The 13,773-nt window shown below is 50.3% G+C and overlaps 1 protein-coding gene across 7 annotated transcripts in view; it reads right to left on the bottom strand.

Moving 5' to 3' along the window:
- The window catches only part of IRAK2 (interleukin 1 receptor associated kinase 2), a 61,398-nt gene that overhangs the window by 27,853 nt on the left and 19,772 nt on the right, over window positions 1-13,773 (bottom strand). For 5 of the 7 annotated variants that reach the window (XM_029917230.1, XM_029917231.1, XM_029917235.1 and 2 more), the window contains exons 3-4: window positions 6,302-6,442; window positions 982-1,106 (exon numbers count right to left, since the gene is read on the bottom strand). In XM_029917230.1, coding sequence (XP_029773090.1) covers window positions 982-1,106; window positions 6,302-6,442 — 266 coding nt within the window. Of the gene's footprint in view, window positions 1-981; window positions 1,107-6,301; window positions 6,443-10,292; window positions 10,403-13,773 lie in introns of those variants that run through there. The other 2 variants (XM_029917234.1, XM_029917229.1) reach the window with 2 other exon arrangements.

The following is a 13,773-nucleotide window of genomic DNA, read 5'->3' as shown; positions in this document are numbered from 1 at the left end:
AACTCAGACATACACTGGGCTGATAAAAGGTTAGAAGAGAGGTAGTTTGTAAGCAAACAACTTAGTGTAGATGTGACATTAGCTACATAGTTTGAGGGGAAAAAGATGCCATGTATCAGCCCTCATTTAAACACAGATAATGGAAAAGCTCATTAAAAACGTGTACTCCCTAATGTGACCCTCTTCAGTCGTCCTCAACCCCCAGGACGCAGCGGCACTGACAGCCTGCACTTAGAATCTTTGAAGCTTGGAGTAATTCCACAAGTCTCCTTTCTCCCCATCCCCCAACCCCTGCTCCCAGATTGGTCCCAAGGGGTAAATATATTGTTGTTGTTGTTGTTGTTGTTTTAAGTTTATTTAAGTCATCTCTACATCCAACATGAGGCTTGAACTTACCACCCTGAGATCAAGAGCCACATGCTCCACCCACTGAGAGAGCCAGCTAGGCACCCCAATACATTCCCTTCCAGAAAAAAATTTCTTTAACGTTTACTTTTTAAAAATTCTTTTTAACATTTATTAATTTTTGAGAGACAGAGAGAGACAGATCATGAGCAGGGGAGAGTCAGAGAGAGGGACACACAGAAGCAGAAGCAGACACTGGCTCTGAGCTACCAGCACAGAACCCGACGCAGGGCTCGAATCCACAAACTGTGAGATCATGACCTGAGCTAAAGTCAGGCGCCCAATTGACTGAGCAACCTAGGTGCCCCAATGTTTGTTTATTTTTGAAGGAAACAGAGAAAACATGAGCAGGGGAAGAGCAGAGAGAGAGGGAGACACAGATTCCAAAGCAGGCTCCAAGTTCTGACTGTCAGCACAGAACCCGATGGCAGGGCTCAAACCCACAAGCCATGAGATCATGACCGGAGCTGAAGTCGGACGCTTAACTGACTGAGCCACCCAGGTGCCCCATACATTGGGTTTCTGAGTGAGAGCCACAAGCTGGGGAGGTAGCTCCTGGGGGTAAGGAAGATTTACCTTTGCATCAGATGAACCAGGAAAGTCGGTTTTTAAGGAATGAGGGGCATCTTCGGAAGGAGGCAGGAGATTGGCTCTGGCTGGAGCAGGCCCTGGAAAGGAGGAACTATGGGTCTGGCCGTTCCCTGGAAAGGAGAAAGACGGGAGGGGTCCACACCAAACCAGGTTCTCATTCACTCCACAAACACTTTGTGTCACCAATGACAACTGTTACTTCCTGACACTCCCAGGTGCCGCCCTACACCTCCTTCCAATTTATCTCCATGAAATCCGATGACAGCCCCAGGGTTGGTTCTATATAGGATTCTCATTGCATGGGTGGTGAAATGCAGGCACTGGGGTGGCCACTTGCTCAGGGGCACATGGCCACGGAAGTAGCAGAGCCAGGTTTTAAATGGAGATTCCTGTGGCTGCCAAGCCCTACACTGTCCCACCTCCCACACCAGGAACAGTAAAGGACACAGAGGTGATTAGCTAGGGAGCCTCCCTTCCAGAAAACTCCATGGCAGCAGTAATGGCAATAACCAGCCTCCCCAGGGCAGAGGCAGGAGAGGCCACCAAAGCAGTTTGGGAGGCCAAGGAAAGTTTCACAGAGGAAGGGGCATTTGACCTCAGCTTGAAAGATGGGGAAATGTTTTCGAAAAGTGCATATGAGGTCAGAAGGCACTGAGGGAGTGAGACTGGCCTAGCGGAGCTATGGCAGCGGGGAAGCTCAGGCAGGCAGAAAATATTCCAGGCACACTCAACTAGCGAACTCTGTCATGTCATCTAACAGTCATGACAGTCCTAGGAGATAAGGACCATTACCATCTCCTCTTTACAGACAGTGAAACGGAGGCAGAGAGTAACTTTTCCAGGGGCACACAGTTGTGCATGAAGTCGTGTGAAGAATATTTGGGAGAGAGAAGGCTTGAAGTATAGTTTGTGGTCCAGGAAAAGCCAGGTTAAACAGGTGACATTTCCTCACCAGGCTCTGCCACGAGATTAACCTGAACACTAACAAAGCAGCCTGGAGTCAGAAGAACTAGAGGGGATGCAGGCCAGGAGTGGGATGCACTGTGGCGCAGCTGGTCCACGCAGAAGCAGGCCTCTGCCAAGAGCTTCACATGTCGCCATCTGGAGACACCCAGCGGCCCCACGGCTGGGATGGTCCCTGAGGGTCCTGGGACCAGCCCTCCAAGGGAACCCGGCCTTGACCCCAGGGTTGCTAGCCCAATCCACTTGCTTCAGATATTTCTGGTTTACAACATCTGGAAGCAAGTGATTAATCTGGAACTTTGCCTATTAAAAATAAATTTAATTCAGAAGACTGAAAATAGCACCACACTGAAACTCAAATCAGGCTTGCTACATATGGACCCAGGCAGCTGATAAAATGAAGTCCACATCATGCAGACTGAGGCTCTTTTATCCCCACAGGGCCCAAGAGGAAGGGCACCCTAACCCCTCTCCCTGGGGCCGCTGGTCTAGACCAGCTGGTGCTTCTAGACAGCTGACCACCTGCCGCTGTCTTAAACCAGTCCCTCCACAGTCGCCCATGCCTCCCCTGGGCTGCTCCCCACAGTGAATGAGTGTGGAGGGGAGATTAAGGGGAGATCCAGGGTCCTGATCTCCCTAAAGACAGCAGCTAGGCCTGCCTTAGACACTCCTACCCAACCTTCCCACCCTCTCTTCTTCCCTTGGGCCCCAAGCCTCTCCCAGCCTTGCCCAGCACCCACCTTCCCCATTTTCTCTCAGGCATTTGTCCTGTGAGAATCCTTCTCTCTCTTTTTTTTTAATGTTTTTTTTTTTTAATTTCATTTGAGAAAAAGAGAGCACACAAGTTGGGGAGGGGCAAAGAGAGAGGGAGAGAGGATCCCAAGCAGAGCCCGACACGGGGCTTGATCTCGTAAGTGATGAGATCATGACCTAGATTGAAATCAAGAGTCAGCCACTTCACAGAAGGGGCCACCTAGATGCCCCCGTCCTGTGAGAATCCTTCTGCTTCTCAGGTGGCCTAGTGCAGTGGAGGCCTCAGCTGGCAGGCCCAGGGATCCAGCCTTGAGCAAGGCTCCCAGACAGGGCTGCCTCTGTCCATGCCCCGCCTTCTCTTGGCCTTGGCCCAGTACCCCTGGCCTGTGTCCCTAAACTGTGGTCATGTTCCTCCATGTCTTCATTGTTGGCCATGTCTCTGTGCTGCCTCACTGTGAGTTACTTGATATTCTTCTTTCAATCCACTTTACTTCATGTATTACGTGTTTGGTTTTGAAACCCCTAGTTTGCCTAGTTTGCCTAGGTGGCCCCGTCTGTGAAGTGGCTGACTCTTGATTTCAATCTAGGTCATGATCTCATCACTTACAAGATCAAGCCCCGTGTCGGGCTCTGCTTGGGATCCTCTCTCCCTCTCTCTTTGCCCCTCCCCAACTTGCGTGCTCTCTTTTTGAGAGCTACATCTCTCTTGCATGAGAGCTACATCTTTTCTAACACGCATCCTCTCTGTACCACTGGGGAACCAGGCTCCACACCCTGGGGGAACCGCTGCTCTACGCCACTCCAGGCCACTCTATTTCCTTTCCAGTTCTTCTCACAAGTTCTGCTCTCTCACGTACTTTCCTCCTCCACATCTCTTCCCCATTTCCCCCCACCTACAAGGGTTCCAGGGCAAGTGGCCCGGGCTGGATCCTGGTCCTGCCACTTTCTCAGCCATGACGCTTCAGCAAGTTATGTATCCTTCCCCAGCTCTCCAGGGGGGCAGCCAGAGCCCCCCATCCCTGGGTTACAACGCTGCTGCGGGGCACCAAAAGCTCCTGGGCCAGTGTCTCCTACACAGCAGGCCACTGTTGCCGTCGCCTGTCTCTGTCCTCCCCCACCACCAGCTCGGAATTTTCCACCCCAACAAGATAATCAGTCTCCTTGAACTCTGGGGCTCAACAGAACCTTAGGGTTTTCCCAAGAGAAGACAAGGTTACGGTCACCGATGAAATTAATGATTATTCTTAGTTTGGGCAAAGATAGACCACTGGCTTCCTCTCTCTGTCTGTATATTGTGTTTATCGTCTCCGCCTGCAGGGCCACATGTGCTCCAAGGGCCATTCAAGAGGCTGAACGGTGCAAGGCCTCTCAGGAGAAGGCTCGCTTCTGTAGAAGCCGAGGTAAGAAAGAGCAGAAAAAACTGTGACCCCCATCACCTCCTCCATCTGGACTAGCAATCCCCTAGAATTTCCCTCTTTTACTATTACTCTTCCCTTTGGCCGTCAGCCAGTTTCACATCTGCTTAAGGACCATTTCCCCTTATCTCTAACTGCTGCTCAAAGATCTGCACTTGTTTTGGTTTGTTTTTATCTTTAGCTACAGTTAACAATTCCGACTTATTGGGCTAGAATTATTTTCCCCGCTTCAACTGACCTGGGGTGTCTAGAATGCTATTAATATTAACTGACATTTGGGGCGCCTGGGTGGCTCAGTCAGTTGGGCGGCCGACTTCAGCTCAGGTCATGATCTCACGGCTCGTGAGTTCAAGCCCAGCGTCAGGCTCTGTGCTGACAGCTCGGAGCCTGGAGCCTGTCTTCAGATTCTGTATCTCCCTCTTTTTGCCCCTTCCCTGTTCATGCTCTGTCTCTCTCTGTCTCAAAAATAAATAAAACATTAAAAATATTTTTTAATTAACTGACATTTAATGAACGCTTACATGGTGGCAACACTGAGGTGTTTGATTCCTTACTACAACATGAAGCCATTGGCTTTCACTATTGTGTCCACTTTTTTAGATGAAAAAGCTGAAGTACAGAGAAGCTATGTAATTCTTCTGCTAGCAAGTGGGAGGCGGGACTCAAATTTGCATGTCTGATACAAATCCCCAGGCATGTTCCTCCCAGCCAACGCTGACTTTGACTTCAGGGACAGCATCCATGAACTGAGATTTCATGAATTTGGGACCTCACAGGAGAGCAGAAGGGAGGCCCGGCCCCCAGGGAGAGGTGGTGAGAATGGACATATGGGTGTGTGTAGTAGTCCCCTCTGCCCCCGACCCCAGGGAAGTCATCCACTGGCTGCATCCTTCCATCATTTGGCAAACTGTCCCTGAACCCCTCCATGAGCACAAGGCAATGGAGACAAATCTGAAGTGGTCTGAAAGGCTTAGGGATAGCAGTGTGTGCGGCAGTTAGGGACACAGGCATTTAAATCACACTGCTCAGATGCTACTTTCTACTTGCGAGACCTTGAGCAAATCACTTCTCCTGTCAGTGTCTCAGGTGCCGTAGAACAAAGCAGCAGGGGCACCTGGGTGGCTCAGTAGGTTAAGCATCTGACTTTGGTCAGAATCTCACAGTTCATGCGTTCAAGCTCTGCACTGGGCTCTATGCTGACAGCTCAGAGCCTGGAGTCTGCTTCAGATTCTATGTCTCCCTCTCTCTGCCCCTCCCTCCCCTGCTCATGCTCTCTCTCTAAAAGAAATAAACATTTAAAACAAAATTTAAGAACAAAGCAGCAGACTGGTAGTAGGGAGAAAGGTGGGGGATGGGGGCCTCACTGCCCTCACCACACAGCTGCGAGGGTAAGGGGGCCCAAGGAGAACAGTCAGACAGGGCATCAGGCTCCCAGCCGGAAGCCAGCAGCAGGACCAGCCCATGCTGGGGGCTTGAGAAGCCACAGGTAAAATACCTGGGCCCTGAAGCATATGACCTCAGTAGGCTATTTAACCTCTCTGTGCTTCAGTTTCCTCCTCTGTGAAATGGAAATAATCACAATACCTAACTTGGACAGCTGCGGGTTGAATAAGTCAGGATCTCTGAAGCTCAGAACAGTGTCTGGCAGAAAGAGCCTCAATTACAGAGTTATTTTTTTCTTTCTATAAAAATGATAATAAGCAGTATATATTCTGTTATTTGACTTTTTTTGCTTTTTTAATTCAAGATATTGTGAGCATGTTTCTACAGATGTAAAAAGATCTACATCATTTTTAACATTGTTGTATTGTTATGACCGACTGCCATTTTACCACCCCCATGGTTCTTTCCATTTTTTTGCTATTTTTTAAATTTAAAAAATGTTTTAATGTTTTCATTTCTTTTTGAGAGAACAAAAGAGACAGAGTGTGAGCAGGGGAGAGGCAGAGGGAGAGAGGGAGGTACAGAATCTGAAGCAGGCTTCAGGCTCTGAGCTGTCAGTACAGAACCCAAGGCAGGGATCAAACTCATGAACCACGAGATCATGACCTAAGCTGAAGTCGGACGCTTAACCGACTGAGCCCTCCAGGTGCCCCAATTTCTTGCTATTATATGCTGAGTTGAATATCCTTATAGATACATTTCTTCTAAATTTAAATTTAAATTTAAAATACCCGGGCCCGGCAAGGCGGCTGGCCTCATGGACTGTCCTGGTGCCTGTTCATCTTCAGTGTTTCTTACAGAAGCTGCCAGAGGTCTTCCCGGCTTCACAGCCTCCGGGAGGTCGAGGGAAGAGATTTCAGGAACTGGTTTCCCTGAAACAAGGTAGAAAGAAAGTTACTATTACTCAGTGACGTGGGGGTAGCCACCAAGAGGCTGGGTCTAGAAGTCAGAGAGCTGGGGTCTATTCCTGGCCCCGCCTCGAATTCTTTCCCTCCTGGGTCTCAGCCTCCACGGGGAACTGCTAAGGGGGCACAACAATGTCCTGTGATCGGTCCAGCGCTGACACTGAGTCACACAAAACTGGCTTCCAACCCTGCCCGCGTGTGACATTGGACAAGACACTCCTCTGAGCCTCTTTCCTCACCTATACAGTGGGGAGGATGACAAGGACAGTGTCTGCTTGCCTACCTCACAGGGCTGCCGAGAAGAAGGAAACAGGAACGCAGACATGAAAGGGCTTCGTAGACTGTACATTCCTCTGAACACGCAAGGAAAATAAAGAAATTCACCTCACTGGGTCCCTAGCTGAGCCCCTGCACAAGTCTGGCAGTCCTACGGCTTCCCCTTCCACAAGCAGTGGAATCCTGTGCGTCCTTCCCTGTCTCACAGGTGGGAACCCCACAAACAGAGGCTACGTCCCCAGAGCGCCCAGAGTGCCAGGCCCAGCTGCGCGTGCTTCAGGTCCCCACAAGCTGTTTGCACTTCACCCTGTTAGAAACGGGGAAATGGGAGGCTGGGACAGGTTGGGCGGCTTGCCCACGATCACACAGCCTGAGCAGGCACGACGGGTCAAAGGAGCCTGGGTGGAGGTCCTGTGGTCCTTGAGAGGAATCACTTCCCCTTTGCCCCCGTGTGGGAAACCCCAAAGGTGCTGTGAGGGTGTATCTACACCAGTTCCCAAACCAGCTTCTTAGAGCAGGGACTCTGAGATACAGCTTCCTCTCACCTCCTCTACCACTCCTGCCTTCGGCTCCCCAGGGTGGCCGCTGCCTCTAGCTGGGGCAGCCTCCAGACCCCTCCCCAGTCCACATCTCACTGAAATACAAATCCTGTCTTGTCGCTTCCCTGTTTAGAGCCTTCATGGCCTCCCACTGTCCAGATGAAGCCCTCACCCTTCTTCCAACTCCTTGAATCTCCCCTTTACCTTCCAAGTCAAATCCACGTTCTACATACAGCCCTACACTCAAGGCCCTTCACCCTCTGGTGTTCGCAGGTGGACCCACGTTTGAGAACCACAAGAACAGAGGCACTGAAAGCCCAGGGAAAGCCTCCAACTTGCTCACACGTGCACCCAGTGAGCCAGGATGAACCGTCTCCGCCTGTGAGTCTCTGACAGCATTTCTTCAGACAGGAAAATGGCGTCTCTCTCTGAACAACACCGATTGTTACCAAGGGGCCAAGCTTTTCAAACCCAAGCTTTGGGACTAGAACAATATCAATAATGCCTAAAAATTCAGGGTACCACACAGATTTATTTGATTTTCATGACACTCTCTGGCAGCTGACAGAAGTGACTGCGTTTTGTTTGTTTGTTTGTTTTGAGCCCATTGAGGTTCAGATAGGCGGAATGATTTGTCCCCAAACAACTGATCTGGTGGGCTGGTTTCATCATCCACACCAGAATGGCTCAGGCTGAACTCCTGAGACACCAACTGTAACCCACCACCCCGTAACCCCCACTCCCACCCCCACCCCGTAACCCCCACTCCCCTCTGCAGACAGCACTACTCCAGGGCTACCCGCGCAAAGCAGGAGGGAAGGGTGAGAACATGTGAAGGAATGCACAAAAGTCTAATGAGGTTGAATGATGGTTGAGGGGTGACTTTCTCCTTCCTTGATGAGGACCTATTATTCTCTTAAATAAAATGATCTTGTGGAAAAAGTAGCAGGGCTGCCTGGCTGGTTCAGTCAGTAGAGGGTGAGCCTCTTGATCTCAGAGCCGTGAGTTAGAGCCCCATGTTGGGTATAGAAATTACTTAAAAATAAATCTAGGGGCACCTGGATGGCTCAGTTGTTTGACCGTCCAACTTAGGCTCAGGTCATGATCTCACAGTTCATGGGTTCAAGCCTGGAGTTGGGCTCTGTGCTGACAGCTCAGAGCCTGGAGCCTGCTTTGGATTGTGTCTCCCTCTCTCTCCCCCTCCCTGGCTCGTGCTCTGTCTCTGTCTCAAAAATAAATAAAACATCAAAAAAAATTTAAATAAATAATAAAATAAAATAAAATCTTGAGGCACCTGAGTGTCTCAGTAGCTTAAGCGGTGGACTCCTGATTTGGGGCCAGGTCATGATCTCACAGTTCATAAGATGAAGCCCCACATCACTGACAGTGCCTGGAGCCTGCTGTGAATCTCTCTCCCTCCCTCCCTCCTTCTCTACTTCTCCCTAGCTCATGCTCACACTTTCTCAGAATAAATCAACTTAAAGGAAACAAAACAAAACAAAAAAAGAAATGACAGAGCTGAGCTGATTAGAGTTCAGGGTCTGGAATGGAAACCAGCTCTATCACATCCCTGCTTTGTTGACCTTTCACCTCTTTTGTGAGGTCTAAAGGACACAGTGCATTTGGCCTGCTTAGCTCCAAACACGGGAAATTCATTGCTGTTGCTATTTTATTTTATTTTTTAAACTTTTTGAGAGAGAGAGAGACAGAGCACGTGCCGGGGAGGGGCAGAGAGAGAGGGAGACACAGAATCCAAAGCAGGCTCCAGGCTCCGAGCTATCAGCACAGAGCCTGACGCAGGGCTTGAACTCACAGGCTACGAGATCGTGACCTGACCCGAAGTCAGACCCCCAACCGTTTATTCACACTGTAGAATTGTTCAACAATGATGATGCATTAGTTGAAAAGTAAAGTACATTTCCTAAAGGGGAAAGAAAAAGTCAGGAGGATAGCTAGCTACAATAACGACTAAATCAGCTTCCAAGCTAGAGTGAGTAGTCATCTGCCCTGGGGAACACATCTGACCTAGATTAGCAAACAGATCATCTCTCTAGATTCAGATCCGACTCACTTCTGTTTTTTGGCCACACGCTAAGACGTATTCTTTATATTTTCACTACAAGCATCCTCACCACAACCCTGGAAGTAGCAAGTAGGGAACTAGCGGTTCAGGGAAGTCAGGAGAAGGTGGAGGAAAGGCTCACTGAGGCAGGAAGGAGGGGATCCCAGGGTCATGGGCAGGACTCATGCCCACAGCAGGGACTCCTGGGAGGAGGGGGGACACATGCTTCATTCCTTCCCATCTGGGGTCCCCAGGCACTCAGAAGATTGCCTATGGGCCAGGCTGCACCCCCACCCCACCCCCACCCCAGGCTGCAGAGCTTCTGGCCAAAATTGAGAGCTTAGAAGATGGGAGTCCTTTTTTGCAGCAGCCATGCAGGCAGGACCCATGGAGTCACACACCTCGGCCTCATGTGATACCTCCACGATCCTTCCACAGGCCCGTGTGCCAAATGGCAAAGTGAACAATCGCCCGCCATGACTGTGAACTGGTGAGCAGAGTGGGGACAGAACCACCCGTTTCCCAGGTGGGTATGAAGTGAGCCCTGTGCCCTTGCCCACAGGAAGAAGGCGCCACCCGTGCCACTTAGAGCCCCCATCACCCCTGCCCTCCCCTATATGGCCTGGAGCCTCTCCCAGGACCCTGCATCCACACACAGCCCCGAGTGGGCATCTGTGCTCAGAGGGCTGCCACGGTGGCACCCCAGAACATGTGTGCATGAGGCAGCAGGGCAGTGGCAGCTCCTCTGGTGAGGCCAGCTCCAGTCTGGGCCCAGCTCCCTCGCAATGGCCGGACCAGGCCCACTGGTGAAGGGAACAACAGACTATAACTTCCTGCAGACGTCAGGCCACAACACTGCAGACGCCAAGCTGCACTGCCTTCCTGAAGGTCCCGCCTGCACCCTGAGCTGTGTGTGGCCCCAGAAAAAACAGCACCTTACCCTGTGAGGCTGTAGTTTCCTCATCATCAAATGGTGGGAGATGAACACCATGGCCTGACCTCACTGCAGCATCCCATTGCTGGGGCTTTATCATCTATCTTTCTGCTCAAATCTTTGCCTCTCCGTCAGGACATAGCTGGCAGGAACACTGAGGCCGCCAGCCCATCTGTGGCCGACCTCCACAGCCTCCACCCATGAGGAACATAAAAGGCTTCATTGTGCTTTCTTCCTAAGGAGAGTTCAGCCTTTCTCTTTGTTTTCCTAGTTCTTTCGCAGTGACACGCAGTGGCCTACAGATGGGCTCCTTGGTCACGTGCCAGCACTCGAAAGTCACAGACCCCATGCAGAGAGGGGAGAGCTGTCCTACGGCATCAGGAGGGTCTACCTCCCAGCACATTCCGGGCCGACACCCACCTTCCCACCTAGTCCGCCTTCAAAGGCCAAGGCCAGCCACAGAGGTCAGCTGACAGAGCTCTACGTCAGGCCCACGGTGACAGACTGATGACAAATTTCAGTTTCCCATGAACCCCCTGTCTCAGCACACTGTGAGTTTTCAGATGTATTTTAGGTACTGACAGTACATAAGATGTGTAAACATTAGACATCTCTGCTTCTTGAGTCACCGGTACCTGATCTGAGTTGTCTTGTCAGAACGGATGCAGTGGGCCTTCACCTGCCTCCTTTCCTGCCTTCAAAACGAGGAGGAGGAGAAAATGCAGCTTCTCTACCCTTAACGCCTAGGAACCTGGTCTCTAAGAGCCGGCCAGATATGACGCCTGCACTGTGAGCCTGACACACAGACCATCAATGACAAGACAGGGCAAAGGAGGCCAAAGCACTCAAAGGGTTGTGACAAACATTGAACCTTACCACACATCTCCTATCTGCCAAGGCCAAGACTGGAAGCAAACTGGTTGGAAGATTTCTATGACTGATGTATAGGGGCAGCCTCATGCTCTTGTTCCCTGGGCTTATAGTTTCAAAATGATTCTACACGTGTGAGGTAGATTCTACAGCATCATGAGATCCAAAAATATGAATAGTGAGGGTGCCTGGGCAGCTTGGTCCATTGAGCATCCAACTCTTGATTTCGGCTCAGGTCATGATCCCAGGGTCATGGGAAGGAGCCCCGCATCAGGCTTCACACTGAGCATGGAGCCTGCTTAAGATTCTCTCTCCCTCAGGGCGCCTGGGTGGCTCAGTCGGTTAAGCACCCAACTTCAGCTCAGGTCATGATCTCACAGTTTGTGGGTCCGAGCCCTGAGTCGGGCTCTGTGCTGACAGTTCAGAGCCTGGAGCCTGCTTCGGATTCTGTGTCTCCCTCTCTCTCTCTCCCCTCCCCCACTTGTGCTCTCATTCATTCTCTCTCTCTCTCAAAAATAAATAAAAATTAAAAAAACAAAACTTAAAAAAATAAAGATCTCATTCTGCCACTCCCCTGCTTTCTCTCTCTTTCTCCCTTTCTCATGTGTGCATGCACTCTCTCAGGGAAAAAAAAAGAACAAAAATATAAATTGTGATCAAAGAGTAGAACAGAGACTAAGTGTGGGGAAGCTTCCATTTGTTTCCAGATCCGGCCCCTACAATTCCCACCTGTATGCTGAGGGCAGCTCTCTCAACCCTGAACATTATTTGCATCAATTTGTGGAATCAGAGTAATTAAAACCCCTCTGTCCCAGGTTACCCCAGGACTCAGTGGGATGGGATATGTAAAGCACCAGCCCAAGGTCAGGGACAGGGCACAAACTGGCAATGACCATCCTCTGCCCTCCCTACGTGCCCAAAAGGCCCAGAGAAATAACCTCTTGTTCCCAACTTAGGGTCTCTGAAGGAAGCATGTGGGGTGAATGACTATTGGGAACATTTTATTTTGATTTATTTTTTTGTTTCATTTTATATTTGAGAGAGAGACAGAGACAGAGCGTGAGCGGAGGAGGGGCAGAAAGACAGAATCCAAAGCAGGCTCCAAGCTCTGAGCTGTCAGCACAGAGCCCAACATGGGGCTCTAACTCAAAACCACAAGATCACGACCTGAGCCAAAGTTGGACACTTACCCAACTGAGCCATCCAGGTGCCCCTACTGGCAACATTTTAAATCCTCTAATGGAAACTGTGACTCAACAGACATGGTCTCGAAAGGCCCAGTGGCTAGACCATGAGAGCCTGGGTGTTTCTGAGAGTCCCCCAGGAAAAGCTGAGAGGACCAGTGACTTAACCCAGAGGGATGAGGGTTGAGTTTCAGGCACCAGGGGACAGGGACAGGGGAGCCAAAGCCTTTCTCTGTGTCCCCTTTGTGATTCACAGTGGGTGACAGGCCTGATTTCTTTTTCTCTCTGCTCTGTATTTTAGGATGTCCCACAGGCTCTCCGATGAGCCGGAATCACTTAGGCCATGGAGCCACAGGGTGAGCTCCCAGCGTGTGGCATGCCTCCCACTGGATCCTGTCAGGCTGACTGGCGAGGTGACCTGTCTCATGTGATACACGAGATGCCCTGTACCCCCAACTCCCCCAGAGCAGCTGTGAGAATGGATGAAACAAGCAAGTGCTCAACAGATAGAAGCTACTTACTATTCTTACTTACTACGGTAATTATCAGCATCCCCAACCCAGGGTCAGGCTTTGTCTTAAGGGCTCTCCCATACACATGACCTCTTTTAAAAAAAAAAAAAAAAAAAAAGAGGGGCACCTGGGTGGCTCAGACGGTTAAGCATCCGGCTTCAGCTCAGGTCATGATTTCATGGTTCATGGGTTCGAGCCCTGCGTCAGGCTCTGTGCTGAAAGCTAACTCAGAGCCTGGAGCCTGTCTTTGGACTCTGTGTCTCCCTCTCTCTCTGACCCTCCCCTGCTCAAACTGTTTCTCTCTCACTCTCTCTCAAAAATAAAATAAAAACATTAAAAAATTAAAAAATAAATTTAAATGTGAATTACCTGTTTTAAAAAAAAAGATTCTTTTAAGTGATCTCTCCACCCAATGTGGGGCTCGAACTTACACCCCCAAGATCAAGAGTCACACGCTCTTCCAACGGGAGCCACCAGGTGCCCCTGTGGGTGACCTATTTCATAGCCCTGGGGAGCAGGTACAATGGCTGTCACTGTTTTGTATATTCAAAAAAGCGAAACCCAAGATAGTCATCTTATGTCTATTTCACTTATTTATGCCCCATATCCTTCAGTGGAAAGGCTGATGCATGCTGAGCCCTTGGGAGAGGGACCTGGGGTCTCCCCCACCCCCAGGTGCTCAGAGACACTGAATCCTATGGCAAACACAGAGCCGAGCACTGGGGCAGAGGGGACTGTGCCCACAGGCCTCTCCTTGGTGAGTACAATCTGGAAATCCCTCCCTCCCTTCACAGCTCTTGAGATACACACTGATGTCATATTTGTATGTGCGTTTTTACTCTTCAGCTGACTCATGTGGCTGAAATGTAGCCTTCTAGGACAAATAAAAGTGAGTCAGCCGTAACTAAAGAATCCTGGTCC

Source organism: Suricata suricatta, chromosome 12 (genome assembly GCF_006229205.1).
Source record: "Suricata suricatta isolate VVHF042 chromosome 12, meerkat_22Aug2017_6uvM2_HiC, whole genome shotgun sequence".
In the NCBI taxonomy this organism is placed as follows: domain Eukaryota; kingdom Metazoa; phylum Chordata; class Mammalia; order Carnivora; family Herpestidae; genus Suricata; species Suricata suricatta.
Note: the sequence above shows the minus strand (reverse complement) of the source record. Positions and strands in the feature narration are given on the sequence as shown.